The sequence below is a fragment of the Protopterus annectens genome, chromosome 6.part0 (genome assembly GCF_019279795.1).
Source record: "Protopterus annectens isolate FY-2018-M chromosome 6.part0, PAN1.0, whole genome shotgun sequence".
NCBI lineage: Eukaryota > Metazoa > Chordata > Ceratodontiformes > Protopteridae > Protopterus > Protopterus annectens.
Genome location: NC_056737.1, coordinates 1,844,172,242 through 1,844,197,336, shown reverse-complemented (window position 1 = coordinate 1,844,197,336; position 25,095 = coordinate 1,844,172,242). Strand labels below are relative to the sequence as shown.

Sequence of the window (25,095 nt, the reverse complement as noted above, 5' to 3'; positions counted from 1 at the left end):
TTTACCTCAGATTTTGCAATACTTAACTGAGATGCTTCACAAGGGCCTGTCTTTTTCCTCCATTAAAATCCATGCCTCAGCCATTTCAGCTCATTGTAACACAGAACCTCCCCTCTTCTCTCATCCTCTGCTCAAGTAGTACCTCAGAGGGGCCAAAATTTTGACACCACCCAGGAGAGCTCCAACCCCTGCCTGGGACCTTAACTTTGTATTGGAAAAACTCACTCTACCTTCTTTTGAGCCAGCTGCTACTGCAGACTTAAAATTTTTTTCTTGGAAAACAGCTTTCCTTTTAGGAATCACTTCGGCTAGAAGGATATCTAAATTACAGGCCCTTATGGCAGTGGAGCCTTTCATCATCTTTCATGCGGACAGGGTGTCACTCAGGACCAATCCATCCTTCATGCCCAAGGTGGTATCCAGTGTGGCTCTTAATCAGTCTGTTCATTTGCCAACCTTCTTTCCCAATCCATAGAACAAAGGTGAATGGATTCTGCATTCCTTGTATGTGCACAGACAACTTAGATTCTACTTGGACAGGACTAAACCTCGAAGAAAATCTGAACAACTGTTGGTAGCATTTGCTGCAGGGGCAGAGGGGAAGGCTATTTCAAAACAAACCATTTCTAAATGGATAAGCCATTGCATTCATTTCTGCTGTAAGCACCATGGAAAACCTATCCCCCAGGGGATCGGATCTTACTCCACCAGGGCTGCATCTACTTCTGCAGCCTTTCTCAGAGGTGTTCCTACCAGGGACATCCTAGAAGCTGCTACCTGGAGTTTTGTACATACTTTCACCAAGCATTATCATTTGTCAATTTTCTCTAAATCCAGAGCTGGCTTTGCCACTGCTGTCTTGCAGGGCCTTATAGCTGGCCCTAATGCTATATAAACTCCTCCTCCCAACCATAGCTTTGGGAATCTATCCAAATGTAATGACTGCAACAGCGAAACATGAAGAACATAGTAGAGTTGTGTACATTTACCATAAATGTAGATGTTCGAGTGTATTCACTGTTGCAGTCCTGGTTACCCTCCCTCCAGCCCCCTAACTTCTTCTGGCTATACCTCTACTTTCCTTTACTATGCATAAAAGCTGTTTTGGTGTATTTGCTTTTTGTTGGAGGTATATCTTTGTATTTTTATGTTTATTTGCTCCCCGTTAGGGGGAACTTGACATCTGGGGCAAGAAAAACTGATGTAATGACATCGGCTGCATGTTTTATACCCCTGATGACCCGACGTCATGGAAGAAGGGACAGCAACCAACGCAGGACCCAAGACTTTGTTAATCAGGCCGACTGAGGGCAACCTGCAAGCAGATTACCCAAATGTAATGACTGCAACAGTGAATACACTTGAACATCTACATTTATGGTAAGTGTACACAACTGTACTTTGCCTCACTCACCCCACCCTACTTATTCTACTGCATAAGGCAAGTAATGGTATAATCAGATCTGAGGAGTACTTCACTAATCTGCATTGTATGAATAATATCAGTATCATTGCACAAAATATAATTCCACTGAATTTGCACTGCACTGCTTAGTCTCTGTTACTGCATGTGCTACAGTTAATGTAGAACTTACTTTTAGTCTGTCTGTTACTGTGTGCACTACAGTTAATATATTGTTTACTTCCATTGCTCAGAGGCCTTAATACTTATCATGTCCCAATGCTTGAATAATTTCTTATTACCTGTTTCCCATTAAACCAATAGGGATCCCTTGTTACTGCAAGACTGTAAGGATGTAACTCCATTGTTTTGCAAAACTAGTGGCTCTACAGGCCCCTATACTAAGGACCTAAATGTACACCAGCAGATAAACAACACTAGTTGGAGGGATAGTTTCCTAATTCAACATATTCCCATCTTTTGAAATATGTTTCTGCTACAGGTCAAGCAATATACTACTTTGTCTACCTTTAAGGCTAATCTTGATGATTGGATGGGTAGACACAAATTTGCACCATGGTTATTATGTACGATCCTGACTGACAGGTGAGCACATAGTGCTTGTAAAAGGTGTCAAGATCTTTTAAGTCTGTTATGGCTCCTGTGAGTGCTTGCCCAGCACTGTTCCTGTGTTCCTAATAATCTGTCTAATGCACTAAGAATATATATATTTCTTGCAACAATTGTACAATTACAGTTTGTCTGAGTATGAAAGCTAAAATGTTCACAGACTTTACAGCTGCAGAAATCAAGGCAATTTTACAATTTAGCCATACTGTGTTTGTCTCCTATCATTTTTTTTCACACAAGAACAGAATTAGTCTGTCTTGGAAAACAAGGGTGGGGGATGGCTAGCTCTCACACTAAACTTTTCTTAGCTGTGTAGTATTAACTGTCAAGTAGCTGTACAGAATATAGAAGATTATGATAAGGTCGCCGATCGTTGCCTGTTTATTATGTATTTAAGACATGGATGGCAAGAAACTCGCTTCGAGAGTGAAGCTCAAGAGATGAATCTGGGCATCCATGTTGAGAACACATAATTAAAAGTTATGATCGAAGACCTATCATAATTCTTTTTAGTGTATGGAGCTTTATCTGCTCCATGTACTGTTAGTTACTGGGGGGGGTGCTAAGTGTTTTGCCAGCTTTCAAAGCCATGAAGCCCTTAGGGAGTGCTGTCAAAAAGACAGTGCAACACAAGTCTCTTGTGTCTACACTCATCTTGCTATGCCTCTCAGATGTCCAGATTCTCGCAGAATGTCCAGATTTTTGCCTCAATATGTTTAGTTTCTTCTTCATAAAATCTTTGGTTTTTGGACAAATCTCCAAGGATTGAAGTCACTAAATAATGACATACATTTGAGTTTCAGGCTTAGTATTCTTCAGAAAATGCAGGTGAACACACATACTGTTATTCTAGCTACTTTCTAAGTTTATAGCAGGAAGTCAGGGATACATTAATATTACAGACACCAGCAGAAACAAATCAGTTTTTTTTTTTAAATTCTGCCACTGTCTGTGCTGGTCAGTACTGGCAGAGTTGACTGTATAGCACATGATCCAACTTTAACAAGTTAAACGGAGTGCTAACATTTGTTAAGATTGAGCTTCCTGCTAAAGTAGTGATTAACTGATTTGTCTTTTCTGAATATCAGAACATAATCCCTGTGCTCTCTATACTACATTGTCTCTTATAGTTAGAAAACACCTGCTAGTTGCTTGTGCAGTTTAAACTCCCTGGAGCAACAGGTTATATCAATGATGGTAAACCTGTGACACGCCATGACATTTTAGGTGTCACCAGCGTTCTCCAACACCTGAGTTACCAAATAAACTGCTTTTGAATTTGTTGCTTGTGTGAAATGCATTGAATTATTTTCTGCCAGGAGCCAGTTCAACAGCACTGCTGCAGAGGTAAGGAAGTTAAGGAATTTATTAACGTCAAAGACTATTTCGGTATACTTTCTCGACAGAGTCTGCAAAGGGCAGTGCTGACTTTGTTTTTTCTTCATGGTTACACTTCTGCAAAGGGCAAGTAATCTGCATTTGTAGGAGTTTGCTGTTTACATACCTCTCAAATGTCCCTCTTAATCCCCCCCTAAAACTGGTAAGTTTTTACACTTAATAATGACAATAATTAGATTTAGAGACTAGTTTTACTTCAGAAAATGTATATTAATTCACGTTCATTTTTTTCTGTCAGTGTCTCAAATTAATAGTACTAGTAGTTTAAAACTATCCATGTCTCTTATTCTAGATTGGTCCCTGATTCTTTTGAGATTTATCTCTGATGTATCGAGAGCCATTATTATTTATTTATTTTTTTTGTGTGTTTGGGCGGGGGGGTGGCACGCAAGCATAGTCGAGTTAGGCATTTTCTGAATTTTTGACACGCCGAACCCAGAAGGTCCACCATCATTGGGTTATATACTGATTAAGCTCTGTAAACCACTAATTAGTCTCTTTAGATTAACAGGTCATCTTTAGGTAATGTCTGCGCAGCAATTTTTTGGTGTTTTCCACTGCTACAGAAATATGCAGTTTATATGTAGAAGTAGTGATCAGGACATAATTCATTGTTTTCCACCAAAGATGAAATTTTTTTTACGCAGTGTATGCATTTTTAGGATATTGTCAGATTTTGTTGTTGACAGCAGTTTCCCCTGGCATAAGTCTTCATCTTGTCATATGCTCAGACTATTGTATTAGCAATGAGTAGGCAGGGATGGCTGCTTGCTCTCATGTTTGTTTGGAATTTTTGCTTTTGCAGATTGTTTGTAAGATTGTCAGTCATGTTACAGCACAGTTGAGAGTGTAACAGTCTTGATTTTCTTTGCATGAAGGTTGTCAGGAGGTTAGAAGTGTAAGCAAGTTATTGCATTACTCGGTGAAAGTTATTACTTTCCTTTTTTTGTTCCTTAAACAGGAAAACATTCCTGGTAAATCATTTTCCTTTTGGGGGTGGATGGATGGGATCCTGGAACTAATTAAGAAGCATCTGCTACCTCTGTGGATAGATGGGTGAGTATAGCTGAAATACTGTTATTATGTATGGATTCTCAAAAACTAGTATATCTTGTTATGGATTCTCAAAAACTAGTATATCTTGTTATCTTGCACTGATTACTTTATTCAAGTTGTAAATAACAGTACAAATGTGTGTGTACGTGTGTGTGTGTGTGTGTGTGTGTGTGTGTGTGTGTGTGTGTGTGTGTGTGTGTGTGTTTTTAACCTTTGGAATATTCAAGGCTGCAGTATCTAGTGCTCTGCACATTGGTAGATCTGACTTAAAAATCAGACTTATGTACTCATCGTATAGGTGAGTAGTTTGCGGCACACTCCTTTTAGTATCTGCAGTCACTGTACTGGTGGAGAAGAGTTAGTTTCCTTCAAGAAGCATTCTGCTTGCTTAAGCTGCAGTCACCCTTTCAAGCAGAGATCAGAGTTTCTTTAGATACCGAATGGAAACCTTGCTTTAGGCACCTGTTTTAATTATTTAGTGGTAAATGCACGCTTCTTAAAACCTTTGTTGTTTTACTTGTATAAGTTTGTATACTTTTCCTAAATTGTTGATATGTGCAGATTTTCAAGTGCATCACTTTATCAAATATGCTACATATTTTGTCATATAGTGGTTTTAGATAAAGTTCCAGGTTGTGATAGTGGTGGTCTCTGCAAGGAAACAGGCACTCGGATGTTATAGTGTGTTCATACATTGAATGTGCTTTGTACAGTAAAGTATATGAAGAGCTTGTAACATTATATTCATACATGCCACAAGAAGGGATTTTTCTCAGTAGTGACTAGCTTTATAATTCTTTGAAAACACCATCACCAAAGTATGTATCCAAGCTTAGCTTAAAGCTTTCTATGCTTGTTTAATTTTTTAGTTTCAAATGTTTTTCTATTGTGCCTCTTAGGTATTTCAACTTTAGTCAGTTAAAAAATGTATATGGCCCTAAAAGCTAAGATTTGATTATTATTGGTTTAAGGTGGTGGCAATAAACCCAGCTTCTGTAATCTGACCTCATAGGTTGAAGCATTAAAATGTTTTTAAGGGACTACTAACTGGCATTGAAGTATCTCAAGTACATTGATCCATAAAAAAGTCACCTTATAAACTGTCATTCGTTTTAAGAAGATATTTTACCAGCAACTGTGTGTACCAACACAAAAAATGCAAACATCTTTTATTTTTGTTAGGGTAGCTCCCATGTGAGGACAGCCCACACCCTTACTACTCAAAGAATGCACAATCACACAGAAAAATGCAAAGTCTGTGTTTCATAAAACTTGACTGTAGCATATAAAACTAGTCAGTGTCCTTCTTATGCAGCTATGACACCACAGCATAACAAAAGTAAATAACATAAAATATGTCTCTCTAAAACTTTGAACCTCACCCCAAAAGTCAGAACTGAAATAGACAGCTGTCATGTTGAAATAAAACAAGATATGCAATCACACTTGACAGATTGGCAACTCACTGACTGGAACTTGGCAAATGGCACTTGCAAAAATGGGGAGTAAACAAACAGGGTTCTGCTGAATTCTTTGTTCCATGGTGGATTCTTGCTATTGGGTGTCCTTAAGGTGTTGGCAGACACAAGGATTAAATGTGTCAGAGTCGTAAAAAGGAGACCAAAATGGATTCCTACTGGAAAGAAAGACATTTTAACATGTAATGTCCTTCACTCTATTTACTATTTTCTCACTTGGTTTTTACCCCAGGCTTATGGGCGTCGAGCTGGCATCTCAACATTTCGTAAAAATCTACTGCCAATCATTAGCGGACCGGAGTTCCGCTGTGGCGACCCTTATCCAGGAAAAGCCGAAAGACAAACAACAACAACAACAACGTTTGTTGTGTATTAACTGTCTAAAAAGCAGGTCTTAGCACTGCCCAAGCTAGTCAGACAAGACATAACTGGTAACAGTCAGTTACAGAATAAAAGACATAGTGGAAACTAAACATGCAAAACGTAAAATGCTTAAAAAAAGCAATCAGAATGCAAACTGCAATGAACATACTGAAACTTATGCAAGGAAATAAAAATGAAAAGCGACAAGCAAACAGTATAATGCATTTTATAGTATATATATATATATATATATATATATATATATATATATATATATATAAATATATATATATATATAAGGAAGTAAAAAAGTGAAATACGAAAGCCCCAAGTAAAAATATGCACTATATTTACCAGTACAGTATATCTATGTACCTGTATGTTCCAAGTGCTGCAGAACAAGAAATAGAATATTTTTTTCATTTATTTGGTGCCAGAATTGTTATAGGTATAGAAGTGTGTGTGTGTGTGTGTGTGTGTGTGTGTGTGTGTGTGTGTGTGTGTGTGTGTGTGTGTGTGTGTGTGTGTGTGTATATATATATATATATATATATATATATATATATATATATATGTGTGTGTGGCTTACCTGTATTTGCTTGACAAAAATGAATGTCGACATCTGAAAGACAAACTGCCATACTTCAGAAACGTTGACGTACTACTGAGCATGCACCAAGAAGCAACCTTGGAGCATGCAAATCTTATATAAAAGGAAAAAAAACCCATAAAAAACAGTTTTTTGCAACTGCCAATATATATATATATATATATATATATATATATATATATATATATATATATATATATATATATACACACACATTCTGAGATTGCACAAAATTGAGGAAAGGGAATTCCCTAACCCTGACAACTGTGCAATGTTCAAGGGCGCCGGAACCATAGAGCGGGGGGGAGGGAGCACTCCCCCACACACTTTTACAACTGCAACACCTGTTTCTTAATGAAGAGACATAGGCAATTGAGGATCCATGCGTGCAATGTGCATCACACGCTAACGTGCATTTAAACACAAGCGTGGGGAAGTTAAATGTGTTTTTCACGTTCACGGAAGGAGAATTATGCTGTTTCCCCGACTGCTAATCATTGCTGCCAGAATGGTAAGAAGCCCCCAAGAGAAAGGATGCAGCCTGTGGCAAGATGAAAGATGAGGTACGACATTTCAGATACTTTATGTGAAATACTATGTTTATTTGGGGGAGGGCACAGTTATGGGCTGCTTGAAGAAATAAGTCACTTGCCACGCATTATTGGATCTGAAAATACAAATACAGAATGTTTTGCTTCTAATTGTTAACTTCCCGTGTTCATAATTAGTTGTATAATTATTTTAGGATTGTAGATGATTCCCTGATTGTGTTTGGAGTATTTTGCTTGGACGTCTGGGGATTTTGCTGTCAAAGCTTTGTCTGAGAAGCAGAAACCATTCCAGATAATGTTTCTTGTTCTGTTCCCTTGATTTACATGTACTGTGATCAGTAGTATAAGTTGTGTCTTTGATCACGCTTGCGTTTAAGTTTTAGGTCTGGCACTTAAGTACACAGTTTTATGGAAATGTTTACTAGCAAACCTATTCTCATAGTCCTTACCTTGGTCCTTTTGGGTCTGTAGTTGAACACCTTGACACTGGGTTGCACTGTCTTAACCTGTCAGGCATTGCTTCTGTTTTTAATGCGTTCTGTAATGGGACAAATCATGAATGAGCAAGTTACTTTTATTATAGTATTGTTTAAACTTGTTACTTGACTGTTTCTATTTTTTGCCTTTCAGTAATACGGTCTCCTACCTTCACCCAGAATGGAGCCTGGGTACAAAAGGAGATAAGTGGCTTTACCAGTTGCCCGTCTTAGCTGGTGGTGGTCCAGGGGATCCAGTATGTGTTGGCTTGGGATGAGATGATGACTGCCCTACCTGTTATTGCAAGGCTGACCTGCATCTTCTATTCCGCACATTGCTTGCTGTGATCTCCATGTTGCTCTTTTCTTAAGTCTGTTTTCTGGACATTCCAGTGTAGCAAAAGTCTTTGTTTTAAATTCCAGTCTGGGCCATAGGGGGGTTGCTCTCCTTAGTATCAGAAGTCTTGGTTATAAATTGTAGGACTTCAAAGCTTTCTTAAAATTTGAGCACATCTATCAATGTTGTATCAAAGACCTTTGTTTCATTTGTAAAGACAGCACTCTCTTTACCAGCTATCTGATGCTCTATGGATAAAATATCTGGTTTACATTTATTTACAATTTTTTTTTGGTTGTGTCTTGATTGGTGCCATAGAAATCGGGCAAGCTAATGACAAATGGAAGGGAGCTCTGTACCGAGTCCTGGGAATGTCACTAATCATTATTTTTCTTTGAGATGGCATCTGCTACTTTTTAACTGTTAAACTCTATTAATCATACTTTGTTTCTTTACAAAGTTGGGTGAGTACATGCACTACAATCACTTTACCGGTACCAACCCTAATAGGGTATTGCCTGCCTTCAGGAGGGCAAAACTGGAAAATCCTTGTGATTTTTTTGGGGGGGGCATGTTGCATTATTTTAAGACTCACCTTGAAAGATGCTTTATAGTCCTATATGTAATAGAAGCTCATTCTAAATCTAGGAAGTTTTTTAACATCGTTATTGAATATAATTTTTCTATGTAATTAGCTTCTGCCCTTTTCTAAAGATCTCACTTCTAGTTTTTATCTCTGTTAAAGTGTTCACTACTTCAAATGCAGTTGGTTTAGACTTTGATTTCCATTTTTCTAGTAATTTTATTTTGTTGGCCACCAAAATTAAACTTAAGACTTTATTCAGGCAATTCAAATCCTGCACCCCAGCTCAAAAAGATAATGTACTTGAGTCGACTCATTTTCTCACCAAATATTGCTGCAGAGTACTCTAGTGATTTTAAGTTCTGCCAACTCATTACACTACCAAAACATTTTGCCGGTTAACTTTCTTCCCCATCACACCTCCAACGTTTACCGTCTGCCTGAAGAAAGCTACTTTGGAGTCTGCTTTGGGTATAAAAACACCAATCCAAGCAAACAATCCTCAATCTTCTAGACTGTTGCATATTTGGGAGCCAGACTTATGTATTCCCATTGTTTCATGCATATTATACATTACAACTAATGAAAATAATTAGGATCATGGCATAGCTAATTTGAAGGGATCCATGCATGGCATAAAGCATTTGAGGTGCATCTGCCCATTAGTAGTACAGTAGACAGTCCTGGAGTCGATTTTCTGTTTCCTATCCATAGATCTAATATCCGCTTGAAAAAAAGTTCATCTGTATCCATTTTGTGGATGGGGATTCTGTTCCATAGCAGTGGTATCCTCTGCAAAATACACCTGTCCCTCCAAACTGTTATGTTGATGTTGTGGAAGAAGTTCAGATCCCTAGAACAAGTATTTCTGATGTCATTTGACTTCCTTGTTAATTGCTTATCCAGTGTCTTGCCAGTCTTTTTCTAACCACCTCTGATTCTACTCCACTCTAACCACCTCTGATTCTTGTAGCTATTGTGCAGTATTTTATATGCCCTACTAATTAGCTGTCTTTTTTAGCAGCAGCTTCTTAACTGCATTCAACTAAAAACTCTACAAGAGCTGGTCTTTCACTTAAGATTCCCTTATGCATTTTTCTTTGTCTATATACTGATTTTGATCCATGATAGAGAAGACAGCTTCTAGCCTGCAATCCAAGTGGTTTCCTGGCCTCTTTCTATTGTTACCTTTCCCTCTCTAGTTATTTGCTCCCAATGCCTTGACTCCTTTGCCAGTTTTCTCCAATAAATTCCAGCCCCCTGGTGCTTCTTCTCTGTATCCTAATTGCGTTCATCCCTATTGTCAGAATCTCTTTTATTCCTTCTCATGTTGGCTTAGTTCTTACAGTAGGATCTGTATCCAAAATCTCTTCCCCCCCACTTTATTTCTTGAATTTCCCCCTTGCTTCATCATTATCCCTTTCCATTTTGAATTATAGCTTTATATAACCCATAACTGTGTAGTTCTAAAATATCCCTTTCAGTCAAGATGGAATTAGTAATTCTTCTCCTCCGGTGTGTCTTAAATCTTTATATCTTTGTGCATTCTGTGGGGGTTTAGGAAATCTGGAATGGTTGGACCTTTAATGGCAGGAAATACTACAGAGGATTAGGGGCATGATTTAAGAGTAAAACACCAAGCCTCTTGTTAGGTGACAGGTTTTATTTTGATAGTTTTTAATTAGAAACATTTATTTTATTTTATTTATTTATTTTACATTTGTTGACCAAGACAGTCCGACTGAGCTATTGTCCTTTTTCAGCAGAGGCCCAGGGAGAAAAAATGTACAGTACAACTAAGTGAATTAGCACAAATAAAATAATTAATGACCATTATTGACAGCCATGGTGCAATAAGATACGAGTAGCAGGTTTCTAGGTCTAAGAAGTAAAGGAGCATGGACAGTAGTTAGACTGTCATATCATATGCAGAGGTTAAGGTTGTAAGACAGTGGAGCCAAAGGAGTAAGTGGAGGAAAGGTGCACAGTATGGGGGTAGAAAGGATGTGGGTTTAAGTGGGATGATTACAGTGACATCTGTTGGGTAGATGTGTACTGAAAAGAACCGTGTTCTACAATTGGTCTGAGCAAGGATGAGGATAGAGGAATAACTTCTTTGATTAGAAGCAATACTTTGTTAGTAATTGGGCTAGATAGAAATAAATCTGAACTTGTTGCTATGTGGCAGCAAAAGGGTAAGTATTTATTTGAATGTGCTGGGATCTTTAACTGAGACTTGACTAAACATGGGCTAAACTCTTGGATAGGCTTATAAGGGTCAATAGCTTAGTAACCTCCTATGATCCTATGAGAGTTTTGTTGATTTGTGAGATGTTTTCTCATTTAGGTTTGAACAGTGTTTATGGTAACTGAGGAGAAGTAGCCAAGTAATGGAACACTGGAGTGACTGGGGAGGGGGCTGCTTCTGTAGCGGTAGGAGGTTGTTGGAGGATGGGCTGCTATGGGGGGGGGCAATCTATTACACTGCCTTTGTCCCAACGAATAACTTGTTCCAGAATCATGAATTGAAACTAAACTCCAAAAAATACATTATTGTATCCTTTGGGAAATCACCTACTCCAGGGAACTGCCAAATTGACAATACCTCCTGAGAACTGACCCAGTTTTTGGCAGTTGGGAACTTGTGTGTACAGTGACTTAACTTTTGACCAACATGTGTCCAGAGGCAAAGTCTTTCTATATTGCACAGTTTATAAACAAATTGATTGTGACTAGATCTAGAGATGTTATTGTCTCTGTTTACAAAGCCCTCATTAGGTCAATCATTTTGTATAATGCCCACTTTGGCATGGTTCTGTCCAGACTCATGCAACAGTTGGAATACCCACAGAGATACCTTACTAAAAGGATACAAGTCCTAAACAATAGGTCTTGCGTGGACCACCTCAAAAATTTATCGCTATACTCAGTATCCTACAGAATGCTTAGAGGTGACCTGTGTCTGGCATACAAGGCATCCTCTGACCTGATACTGATGGCCCTACTGATCATCAGCAACTCAAGTGGCATCAGAAATACTCAGTCCAGGTATCTAAACTGAATGTTGTGGAGAGTTGGATAAATTTATATATATATATATATATATATATATATATATATATATATCTATGTGTGTATGTATATATCGCAGAGGTTCTGTTCAAGAATAGACTCTCCATTCATGTAAAACAAAGCTCATCCCTGTCCATATTCAAATGCAACTTGGATCTAAGGATGGGCAATAGAAAATATACTTCAAGATTGCCCCTCATGCCACTAATGGATAGAGGCAGTTCCTAAATGCTGCATCCCTTTCATGGGTCCCCTCAAATTATCTATGGTATGATCACAGTTATTCTCACTAGGGCTAATTTACAACTATCAGCCAAGGGATAGGTAAGACCAATCAGGAAATGTTAATTTAAGCACAAAAAGAGAAACTGGCTAAGCTTAAAATGTCTTCCAAGTGAACCTATGTTGTCGTAGTAAATAGTTTTATAAAATTTCCCTTTTTAGATCACTAAGTGCCCCTCTCACCCTCCACCCCCCCCCCCCAGCCTTCAACAGCTTCCGGCACCTCTGGCAATGTTGCAGTACCATTCAGCCATTTGTATAGTCAACCAAAGACGTTCAACTAACAGATGTCAACCAAACACACTATTGACTAAATGGAATCTATATATACATATATATATATATATATATATATATATATATATATATATATATATATACATATATATATATATATATATATATATATATATATATATATATATATAGCCTATAGCATATATTGATGACCTCAGCTCAAGTGAACTGACAATTAACTATGTGATAAAACTTAAATAAATAATGCATACCATGTAAACTGGAGTTAGATCTCATGAAACTTTGTTAAGGGTGAAAGTGCTCATATATTTAATATTTTTTTATTTTTCCATAAGGTATTGATTTCTAAACAAGCTGTAAGTGCTTGATAACTTAGAAGTCTCAAGTAAGATTGGTTACAGTTCATGGTTATGTTTTTCTAGGTTTTAAGGATGCTCTGCTAGAAACTTCCGTTTCTGTATACCTCTCTCTCTCTCTCTCTATATATATATATATATATATATATATATACACACACACACACACACACACACACACACACACACATGTACATATACACATATAAATATATATACAAACAAAAACTTCAGCAGCAAAAATAAAAATTAAAAAAACACAAAGATAAATGAAACTGATATTTGAGCGCCCTTTCGTTCTTTATTGTATAAGAACTTCTTCAGAAAATGAGTCCACAATATTAGGAAAGACATATAAACAGTAAGAGAAGGGCAGTAAAATTAGTAATCACCAATAGCAATTGTTCAGCCCTGTTACATCATGTCAGTGTAGCATTCACCTAGAATGGTAACAAGATTCATGAATAAACATGCACGGTAGCCAGGAAATGTAAGAGAAGTGAAGAAGTCAGTAATTCCACTTCCATGGCACATTTCAAATTAATGTTATCATTTAAACCTGGAGTGTAATCAGCACCTAGTAGGAGCTGCCATTTGAGCTGCCTCACTTTAAGTAAAGTAGCATAGTCTCCAAAAAATAAGACCACTTGTTCTAGCACAAAGAACAGAAACTTGTCAAAAGTAGCACATGAAACAGAATGTCTAGCTAAAGCATTTCTGGAGTCTTGTCCTCTGATCGCACCACAGTGTTCCTTAATGCGATCTGAAAGTTTCCTGCTAGTTTTACCAATGTAGAATGAATTGCAGGAACTGCAGACTGCTGCATAGACTAAGTTAGTAGATTTACAGTCAAAATGATGTGAGAAAGAAACTTTAAAGTTATTGTGGGCAAAAACATGGTAGTTTCCTTTCAAAATGTATTTGCAGCAGACACACTTCCCACAGTCAAACATGCCTGCTGGATCTGTATTGTTTTTTACTGTATTCAGCAAAAAGGCAGAGTCACGGTTTTCAACAGAATTTCTAATGGTTCGGGTCCTTTTGTAGGAATATAGAGGTGCATGACCCAAAACACTTGAGAGATCATCAGAGCTAGTGACAATGTTCCAGTTTTGTGAAAAGACTACCCGTATGCCCCACATGTCACTAGAGATTGGTATAGGGAAACTTAATGTTCTGCCTTTCCCCTCTGTAGCATTGTTCTGTCTCTGGTTAATATGTCTACCTACATATATATTTACATACATGTGTGAGTCTGTGTGTGTATGTATATGTACATATTATTTATATATATATATATATATATATATATATATATATATATATATATATAGGGTCTATATTATGCGATCAAAGACACATGTCTTCGAACACGCAATAATTAAACCCAAAACATTGAAAACACATAACCGGGAACAGCCACATCCGCAAATTTTTTTCCTAGGGAAAAATTTGCATGGCTGTAAATAAACGAAACACACTTTCCAATCCTAATCAATAGGATATATATATATATATATATATATATATATATATATATATGTGTGTGTGTGTGTGTGTGTGTGTGTGTGTGTGTGTGTGTGCAATATGCATATATATTTTTACATACAGAGCATATATTATTACAGAGAGTTTTACATGTTTTATGAATTTTTGTATTACCTTGACCAGCAAAAGATGTCGGAAAAAAGACAAAGAAATGGATGAGCTCTCCAAAAAAGACCCTCCCCCAGATTTAATAAATTCCATATAGGCATAGTGTAGAGCCTACACAGAAGTAAACGTGTCCATATACTCGCTTCCCCTTGCTGAGGGAGAGCTATGGAACACGGTTATTGAATCAGTGTATGGAGTGTGTCACTAACTGTGGCTTCAGATGAGTGACACACCCCCTGCACTGTCCAAGTGCATTATATCAATATATTAATTTTTTTTTAAAGTTTGAGTGGTGTGCAGCAAGTGACATGTGCCAGACATCTAAAAATACAAAATGGATGCATTTAATTTATGATTCAAAGGTCAAGTTTAAGCATAGCTTAGAGGGTTTGCATGGTGCTTAGCAGTGCCTAAACTTGGCTCAGAGGTATATGTTGAAGTATAGCAGTATTCCACATATCCATGCAGCCAAGTGGGTAAAGTTATGGCCTTATGTTCAGTAGGTGTGGGGTTTGAATATATGGAAGGAAATTAAACAATTATTTCCTAAATATAAGTTATGCCAATTATTATTAAATCATGATGTGCTGTGATCAGCTAAGTTGTGATAAGCACTGCTTAGACAACCTCTGTTTAGACACTGCTTGGCAGTGCTGGCACTGCTTGGCTGTGCTTAGCTAGTTTGCTAAGCATTGCCAGTTTAAGCACTGCTAAGTTCAGCTGTGCTGGTTTGTGCGGTGCCAAGCAATGCACCTCATTTTTACAAATTGCCCAGTGGTGTGTAAGAGTGGGAAAATGGGCTGTGTTAACCACAGTAGGCAGGAGTACACCATAATCCATTGGAGTTCTGACTCTGAAGGATACAATGGAAGGTGTTGGAGAGGGTTTGCAGTTTTGGGCACAGCGGTGGGGCATTGAGGAGTCCAGGGTCATGATCAGACTCCTTGTGAAAAAACTTGAAGACTGGCTCATGCAGGGAGGTTATTGGGGCTTGCAGTGCAAAACGGAGGCCTGGGACCAGCTGGCAAGGGACCTCACCAGTGCAACTGGTATCCCCTGCACAGATGAACAGTGTGTTCATGACCACGATTACCTGAAAAGATGGAAGGGGGCTCTGTTGGATGTCTGGGTCCAGGAATTCTGGGTGGGCAATGTTCCACGTGTGTAAGTATGTTTACCTGTGTTTCACCAATATTTAATCATGAATGTCAGCTAAACTGGTATGCATAATGGTGTGCTTCTCCCCCAATAACTGAAGAGGTGTAATCTTGCAACGTCGAGGCTCATGCAGGGCACCTGGCCAGGTTGTGCCGTGAGTATGGTGAGTACAGCTGTATTATGCTATCTATAGTCAAATAAGACAGAAAGGGTAGAGCATTAACCATTTATCTGCAAAATATTTGTAGTGCAATAACTGTGGAATTACAGCTGCATAATGCCAACTGTTATGCAAGAAAAACTCAAAACTATTCCAGTAAATGCATGAAGGTATCTGTAATAAACTGTTGTGCAATACTTGTGGAATTAAAGCTGATATTTCAACCCAGTAACTATATGTTGTGTACACCTGCATTTCATTTAGCAATATATAGGTTACCTAGTATCCCTGTTATGATTGCATTTCATGCATATGTGTTCAACTGTGACGGCAGTGTTCTATAATACTGTAGTACTAGTACCAAGTCATATTTTGTCTCCAGGTGAGCTCTAGGTAAATATCAGTCAGTCAGATATCATCAGTGACTCAGTAACTCAGTTTGTGAAGTGCTGTGTAGAAAGTACATTTTGCCACACACAGACCAGGGTTCAAATCCAATGCTATGTACTAATAAATATTATTGAATCATATATGTTATGATGACAGATATTCTTTCCACAGGGACTATTCATAAATGGGTAAGGTAGCCCATATTATGTGTAAATAATTGTTTGTTCAGATGTCACAGCTTGTTAAGATCATTACCACAGATGTGCTATTAATGCTTAAAATATAGGAAATAAGTTCAATAATAATAAAATATAATAAAATAAAATGTGTAATCTTGGTATGGCTGTATGCCTGGAATGTCTTGTAAAGGTTGCTGCAGTCAATTAATGCTTGTGACGCATATGTCCCCTGCATTCACTGCTATTGGGTCTATCCCCATGCCTGCCAAACAAGGCATGATAGTTGTGTACTCTCTGTACTGTACACATGCATGTCTCTCAAATGTCACACTGTCGAATGTAATTACTGTTGCGTAGTCCCTGTGTCACAGATGTATCATTGACATGATTATATGCCAGTAGCAAAGTAACAGTACATCAACCCACAGTACACCTTGGTAGATAAATAGGTCCACCTGATGTGCAATTGTTCTTTGTAGTTGTGTACCTGCAGGTGTTACTGCTTGGCCCATAGTAACTCATGTGGATAGCTTGAGAGGTATGTTCGTGCTATAGCAGCTATAGGGCACATTTACACATAAAGAAAGGACAGAAATGTAGAGCAGATAGCATTACTGTTGTCAGATATATAGCCCAGGATGGTATTAATGGACTGTATTTCTCTTGTCCCCACTCCTTATCTTCATATATTTATTATTGTTATATATTGGTTATGGTTTACTATTAACATATCTTCATAGAACAATACTAGGCGATTGGCCTGAAGGCCCTTATAAGCCTAGCCACAGATTTCACCCAAGTTCCCACAAAGTCAGCACCTGTTTTCCCTGTCCAGCAGGGACACAGGTGGGATCCCAGGGGTATATTTTCTGATTCCCATCCAGTTGTCCAGGTTCCTCTTAGAGGACTAGTGAGGTACTCTGTCTGACATGGAGAGGCTGTCTGTGCCACACTCCATGTTGTTCCATAAACGTTATTTTGGCGCATGTGTTTTATTAATTTTATGTATTACTATGGTATCATATTAATATATCTTGTTGAATTACCTATTCTGTTGGCGTTATGCCATAACTGTTGCTGTTAATAGACTGACTGTTGTGTTATTTATTGTTGTGTTTCACATAATATGCATTGAAATGTAATGTGGTTATTTCCAATGTTCTGGCATGCTGTTATTACTAACAATGGTTTTGTTCGTAACTCACGTGTATGTATTGGTTTACCTCTATACCCACAGCAGGTCTGGGTAGGCTGGTTCCTGCTGATCCACCTACCCTTCCTCAGCCGGCCATGGCACTGAGTACCAGCTTGTCTGGAACCCAAGCCGATGGTGCCCCCTCCTCAAGCCCTGCCCCACTTTCGGGTGGAACTGCCTCAGGGAACAGGGCCCATTCCCCAGGGAGCGGGGGCAAAGGGGGGGTTGTCACCTAGGATCAACTACTGGCCATGGTGTGGAGGATTGTTCATAGGAGCTATGAATGTCACCTGCGCTGGATTGAGGGCAGTCTGGCAAATTGGTGGGGCCTGCTGGCCGCAGCACCCAGACTCCAGCTTCAGAGTAGTAAAGGAGCAGTGCTGACTACACATCAGTGAGGATCTCAGTCACACTGCTGCCGTCTGGAGGCACTTGCACCTCAGATTCCACAACACCCTCCCCCTCCAAGGTGTTTAGCCCCCTCATATGTCACACACCAACCTGTCAGCTGTCTTGTTTGTCTTGTCTGTCTGCAAATGCAACCTCTCCTATCCAGTTTACCTCCCCACATGCACCTACATCCCTCCCCCAACATTCCACTCTCTCCTTATTAAAAAAAAAAAAAAAAAAAAAAAAGGCACCTGTCCCACAAAAAATAAAAAAAATACCCTAGACATAGCTCTCCATTTTGCACGTGTCCACTGGACACAGCTAATTAGGTCTACTTGGCTTGACAACACATTTATGCTGTCCTCACCCCTCTCTCTGGGGTTTGAGGGTCCAAATTCATGTACAAAGTCTGTAAAAACTGCACAGCTGTTGCTGTGCAAGAAATAGAAAGCTATGGTCCTTTCCTACATCCTTCCTGCACATCCCTAACTGCCTTTCAGTATGTTTTTCCCCCTGCTTGCCCCATTTCACCACTGTCCTATCATGCCTTTTTTCTTTTTTAATTTTTAACGTGGGTTTGCGCAGAGCTAAGTGCCGTGATGTGCAAACCCACTTAAATGTGCCTTAATGATCTTATGTGTCTCTCTCAGTGTTAGGCACATGTGCAAAATATCACTCCTGTCACATCTCAAACACAGGCCCCTGTCAACTACAGTATAGTGCATTAGCCTATTAGATTCTGAATTAATACAGGTGTTTCCAGCAAAATATACTGATTGCCACTGACAAGACTGCAAGTACATATACTTGGAAAAATGAGAGTGTACCTTGGACTGTGATGTAAACACTACACCAGTACACAGCCAAATAAATAATAATAGATATATGTGAGGCCTGGGATAGCAGGCATACCTGTCAGCCGTACAGATTTTTGCAGAATGTCCAGAGATTTGCCCTTTAGTTTTGGCCCGGTTTTCATACAGTTCTATTTTTCTAGCAAAGTAGTGGCAAGTCATTAAAGATTGAGGTTAGAAAATCATGACAGGCATTTAAGTGCCACGCTTCGTACCCTTCAGAAAACACATGCTAATGCAAAACCTGTTATTATAGCAACATTCTAAGTTTGTAAGAGCAATATTTAAAGATTGCCCCCATTTTTGGGCCTTTTTCCCACTTTTATGAATGACTTTGTCCAGATTTCTTGCTCTAAGAGGTTAAGAGTTTTTTTAGCAGGTAATTGTTCCCTTTTATCTGCAATCTCTTTAAACATACCTGCTAAGGCAGTAGTGGCAAACTACATGCGTACAACTGTGACCCTGCTGCACAACAACTGCCTTTGAAGCCATGCACATAATGATGGATGCGGATGTGTGTCACAGACTATATGTATGCACATATATCTTGCAAATACACCTGCTACAGCACTGACTCAGTAGCTGAGTCTGTTAGACTGTCAGCCCTGGTTCCGAGGTTGTTGTGCTCGGTTCTTGGCTCCCATCCCTCCTTGGGCGGGCCAGCATTCCAGGCCATGGAGAATGCGCTTGCCTCCGCTGGCAAAGCTCATTTGATGGAGTCCTCTCCTCCATCTGTGCCGCAACTGCCACAAGCTTCAACTCCCGGACTCTGAGCACAAGAGCGTCTGGTCTCTCCTCCTCAGGAGACCCCCTCTTTGCAGTCTTCCCCAGAACCTCCCACTGAGGAAGCACCCCGCAAAGCATCATGCAAGAGGAAGCACATGGACACCACTGAGGAGTCAATGATTGAAGATACGGATTTTGATGATGGGGAAGGGTCCCAGCAGTCACCCTCTGATGAAGTGTCCTTTGGTGACATCCTTGAAATCCTTAGACAGAGGGATGACTGGACGCCCTCTAATCCTTCCTCTGAGGAATCTGTATTCCTGCAAACTTTTTGTGGCCAGCACCCTACCTCCTGGGTCAACCCTGCCTGCCGTTGAGCTTGTCCAGCTCATCGTGCAGCGCGCATGGAAGGCTCCTGATACCATGGAAGCGATACCCAAGAGGCTAGACAAGATAGTATTGCCCCCCCTGCGGAGCACCCCCACTGGTCATATGGTCTCCCAGTAGACGTTATGGTGGTGGCAGCTGCTACTAAGAAGGATTTGGCAGAAGAGAGCCAAACTGTCCATCCACCCAACAAGGAGTCCCGGGCGATTGACAGATTAGGGAAGCGTGTGTTTGCTTCATCGACCTTCGCCGTAAGGTCTCTGAATTATTTGGCACATTTTACCAGGCTTCAGCAAGATCTTATCAACCAGCTCTCTAAAGCCTTGGCAGGAGCTCTTTCTGACGAAGTCGGTGATAATGTGGCTTCTCGAATAGCCACCCTAGAGTCCATTTCCAACTCTTCCATGCATCTTATTTCTCAGGCAAAGGAAGTGGCGGCTAGAGCAGCAGGCGCAGGTATAGTTGCCAGACGACATACTTAGATGTGCCTTTGTGACTTTGTGGACTCCTTTAAGGCTTCCTTCATGAATGCCCCCATAGAGACCGCTTCTTCATTTGGCCCTAAAGTCAAGGATATGCTGGCACAGTATGAACAAGATGGCAAGACCTTGTATTCAGTTGGTGTCAGACACTCCACTCCTCAACAATTCTATTCCAGAAATTAGAGGCGCGGAAAGATCTGGCACAAGAAATCACAGGGTTCTTTCTGGGATACACATGCTGAGTTTTCCCCTAGAGGCAGAGGGGGAAACTCCAATGGAAGATGCCCCTTTCAGGGCAGAGGAGGTCCGCGAAACCGGGATTCCAGAGATTCTTTCTCTGGCCAACCCTATCAGCGCTCCTGAAGCGTTGCCCAGCTGTTCACCTCTGGAAGTGGTCAGGGGTAGTTTCTCCTTGTACCTTGCTGCCTGGCAAAAGATAACAACTGACTCTTGGGTACAATGGATTATATCCAGAGGCTATCACATCTCCTTCCATCTTTGCTCAGTTTCATCAAGAGGGTTACCTGACGTTCCACCCAGTCAAAAGGAAGCAGCAGCATGTGAAATCAAAAAGCTGCTACAAAAAAAAAAAAGTCATCCTGACGGTCCCCCCAGACCAGATAGGATCCAAATTTTACTCAAGGTTTTTTTTTTAGTGCCAAAAAAAGACAGGAGACTTGAGAACAATTCTGGATCTCAGCACACTAAACAAATTTATAAAAACAGAGAAATTCTGGATTGTCACGGTTCAGTCTATCCTTTCTCTTATGGAGGAAAATGATTGGATGTGTTCTGTAGATCTTCAAGATGCGTATTACCACATAAAGATGGACAAACACTCAAGAATATACCTCCGCTTCTGTATAGGAGCCAGTCACTACCAGTTTTGAGCTCTGCCCTTCGGTCTCTCTTCAACCAACAGAGTGTCCACAGAATGCATGGCAGTGGTTATCGCTCACTTGCGACTTCAAGGATTCCAGGCATTTTCATATCTAGATGACTGGCTGCTTACCACCCCCACCAAGCGCCTACTGGAAGAAATCCTGCAGTATACTCTCTTAACAGCTCGAAGCTTGGGAGAAATCCAACACAACCCCAACTCAGTCTTTGGAATTCATAGGGGTATTGTTGGACACAAGGAATTGCACAGCATCCCTTTCAAAACACAGACTTCAGAGAATAAGACAAGTTCAACCATTGCTCTGTCACCACAAATCCCAGCTTGATCTGTACTTCAGCTATTGGGGTCAATGGCAACTTCAATCACCATTGTTCCCCTAGCCAGATTCCACATGAGACTTCTTCAATGGCTACTTCACACTCCGTGGTACCCTCTGCAACATCCTTTGTCTTTTCAAATAAGTGTGACTCAGAGATGCAAACAAGATTTACTTTGGTGGACATCTCAAAATCCCCAACAATGGTCTCGCTCTTTCACCCCCCCATCTACAGATAGCCACAGTGTCCATGGATGCCTCCCTGATGGGGTGGGGGTTATGTCAGGGGAACTCTCTCCAAGGCATCTGGTCAGAGACAGAGGCCCTTTTGCATGTCAGTGTCCTGGAAATGAGGGCAGTGCTTCTAGTGTTGCAAGCATTTCACTCCATCCTTCCGTAAGGGACTATTGCGATCCAATCAGACATGTCAGTGGTCTGGTACATCAACAAACAAGAGGGCACCAGATCTTACCCATTCTGCTGAGAGGCCTTGAGAATATGGCAATGGGTGATAGTTCACAACTGCTTTCTGATTGCTACGCACATTCCCGGGAGCTCCAATGTGATAGCGGACAAATTGAGCAGGTGCATTCTATAGCCTCACAAGTGGTCCCTCAGTCCTCTGATAGCAGCAAAAATCTTTCACCACTGCGGGCAGCCTTGCTGCGACCTACTTGCTTTCCCAACCAACTACAAGTGCAGCAAATACTTTGCCCTGATCCCCCCTCAGGGAAAGTCACTAAGGGATGCTCTAGTCCACGCTTGGCCCTCAGGTCTTCTTTATGCCTATCCACCTCTTCCCCTCATCTCCCGATTTCTAAAGACAGTTGAAGAGCAAAGTGATCCTCATTGCTCCATATTGGCCTCAACAAGTCTGGTTTCCCTTCCTCTGGCTTCACCTGCTAGATCAACCATGGATCCTCAATCCATCACCAACATTGATCTCCCATCCACAGGGTTTGATTCACCCCAATCTAACAGCCCTGAAACTGACAGCTTGGTTTCTCCACTTCCTATGATTGCCAGGCATGTAAACCTTTTGTCCCCTGTGCGCAATATTCTTATTGCATCTCATAAATCGTCCACCTTAACAAATGGAAGAGGTTCTCTCTACGGACAGCAGATAAGCAAATAGATCCCTTATCATCCCCGGTTTCGGTGGTATTAGATTACTTATCACATCTTTTCCACTCTGGGGTGTCTGCCTCTACTGTCATTTAGCTGCCATCTTGAATTTTCATATTGGTTTTCAAGATTCTTCACTTATGTCACACAGACTCTGTAAGACTTTCTTGAAAGGGGTTATCCACCTAAAACCTCCCTTCAGAGAACCCGTACAACCTTGGGATTTGGCTTTGGTTCTGCAAGCTTTAACAGCTCCACCCTTTGAACCTGCGTCCTCTTGTGATGTAAAGTATCTCTCTTGGAAAACTTTGTTTCTGATTGCAATCATATCAGCCTGACAATTATCAGAACTTAAGGCCTTACTTATGCATAAAACATTATCTTATCTTCCATAAGGATAGGGTATCACTGAGAACCAATTGTACCTTTTTACCAAAAGTGGTGTCAGAGTGATCTCTCAACCAGTCTATTGATCTTCCAGTATTCTTTACTAACCATTCTAATAAGGGAGAGTATTGCTTGCACTCCTTGGATGTTCATAGGCAAATACGATTTTATCTGGACAGAACAAAATCTACCCGTAAATCAGACCAACTGTTTCTGGCTTTTTCTAGACCTAGATGGGGTCATCCTGTATCAAAAGTTACATTGGCTTCATGGTTGAGAAATTGTATCACCTTTATCTACAACAAAAACAATCTCACCTTGCCTTATAGAGTCAAAGCACATTCTACAAGATCTGTAGCAACTTCAGCAGCTTTCCATGCTAAGGCTTCCCTCAATGATATTTGCTCAGCTGCAACGTGGGCTAAACCTCATACATAAATAATATTCTTCATTACAAATTGGACTTGGCCTCCAGAGGTAGAGCTTCCTTTGGTTCCATGGTGCTCAGGAATGTCCTTCCATGAGGGCCACCCAGGAATGCAGGTAGCTGGGGACTGTGTCCATCACTAAGGAATGAACAAAGATTAACAACATCAGATAAAGAAGTTATGTCTTACCATAACATTCCATCTGTGTTGTTGATCTTCGTTCATTCATTACTTTCCACCCTCCGTCCCCCATCCGGAGGTTCTTAGTTGATCTCATGTACTCCTTTCTGGTAGGTCTGTTATGACCAGAGGTAGCCTCTACTTTTATCTATCAACTTGCAGACTCGATCTGAGGTAACAGTGAGTAGAGCATTCTGGGTAGGACCTTGGCTCAAGAGTTTTTGGCTGATGCAAGCTTGATATTGGCTGGCAAGGTTCCAAGGATGGAACCGATAACCCATCAGTAATGAATGAAGATCAACAACACAGATGGAATGTTATGGTAAGACATAACTTCTTTTTATCCTGGATGGCCTCAGACAGCACCACCGCATTCTGCTGTCCAGGAGTTTCCAAAATCGTGACCGACATGCAACACTGTGTGCTGACCTCATCACAGCAGTGAACCAAATCGCACAACAAGCAGTTTTGACACCGGGCCACAGATATGGTCAGTGCTTCACGGCAAAGGGCAGCTGCTGTGGCCAGGGACTATGTTACCATCAGTGGAAGACCTGCAACAGTACAACCACTCTCGGCCACAGAGGAATTCCTGGCAAACCTGGGATCAGCCACCAGCTCCCAGCCATCCATCATCCTGTACATCCTGGAGGTGGGTGCCACAGCATCCACATCAAAGAAACATCCAGGTAAGCTTACTGTGTTCATCAGTGTAATACTGTATCAGTCATTGTGCTAGGCTCTACATACCAGTAATGGGTGTCAGATCTATCTGCATGGGGGGGGGGGGTTAATGCACAGTTGTGCACACATACTCAGAATGCCAGCAATGTAGGCAGTAACACATTAGCTACTGTACATGTGAATAAACATGCACATTACCTTGTAACAATGCAACATTTGGTATTGCTGACAATATCTCTTCCTCACATTTTCATATGTACGTCAGGTGTGGCCAAAGTCAGATGTCCTGTCCTGGTAAGTGTGATACTGTCTGACAGGTTGTATATACCCTAAGAATGTTAAGGGCTGCCATGTTGCCCTAGGCACAACTGTTATGCTTAACCAGAGTAGAATAGTTGTATGTTCCATTTCAGAGCAGTTAACTGAAGTACATAGAATGGGTAATCACAGCTGTGTATTTGCAGGAACATTTGCACTTATTGTTAAGAAGGAGTAGGCAGCCTGCTACACAGTAGGCAAGCACTCCAAGATGACTGTTCAAACACAATAGGGAGATGTTACATACCTGAGGCACTGATACTACTGCTGGCATATTATGCTCAAGAAAAGTGCACTGGGTTTTAGGTATAGGTCTGTAAGATGCAC

The 25,095-nt window shown here is 40.4% G+C and overlaps 1 protein-coding gene across 3 annotated transcripts in view; it reads left to right on the top strand.

Moving 5' to 3' along the window:
• Window positions 1-25,095, top strand: part of STAT4 (signal transducer and activator of transcription 4) — a 3,571,511-nt gene that overhangs the window by 2,818,283 nt on the left and 728,133 nt on the right. For all 3 annotated transcript variants that reach the window (XM_044075198.1, XM_044075197.1, XM_044075196.1), the window contains one exon: window positions 4,392-4,486. In XM_044075198.1, coding sequence (XP_043931133.1) covers window positions 4,392-4,486 — 95 coding nt within the window. The remainder of the gene's footprint in view (window positions 1-4,391; window positions 4,487-25,095) is intronic.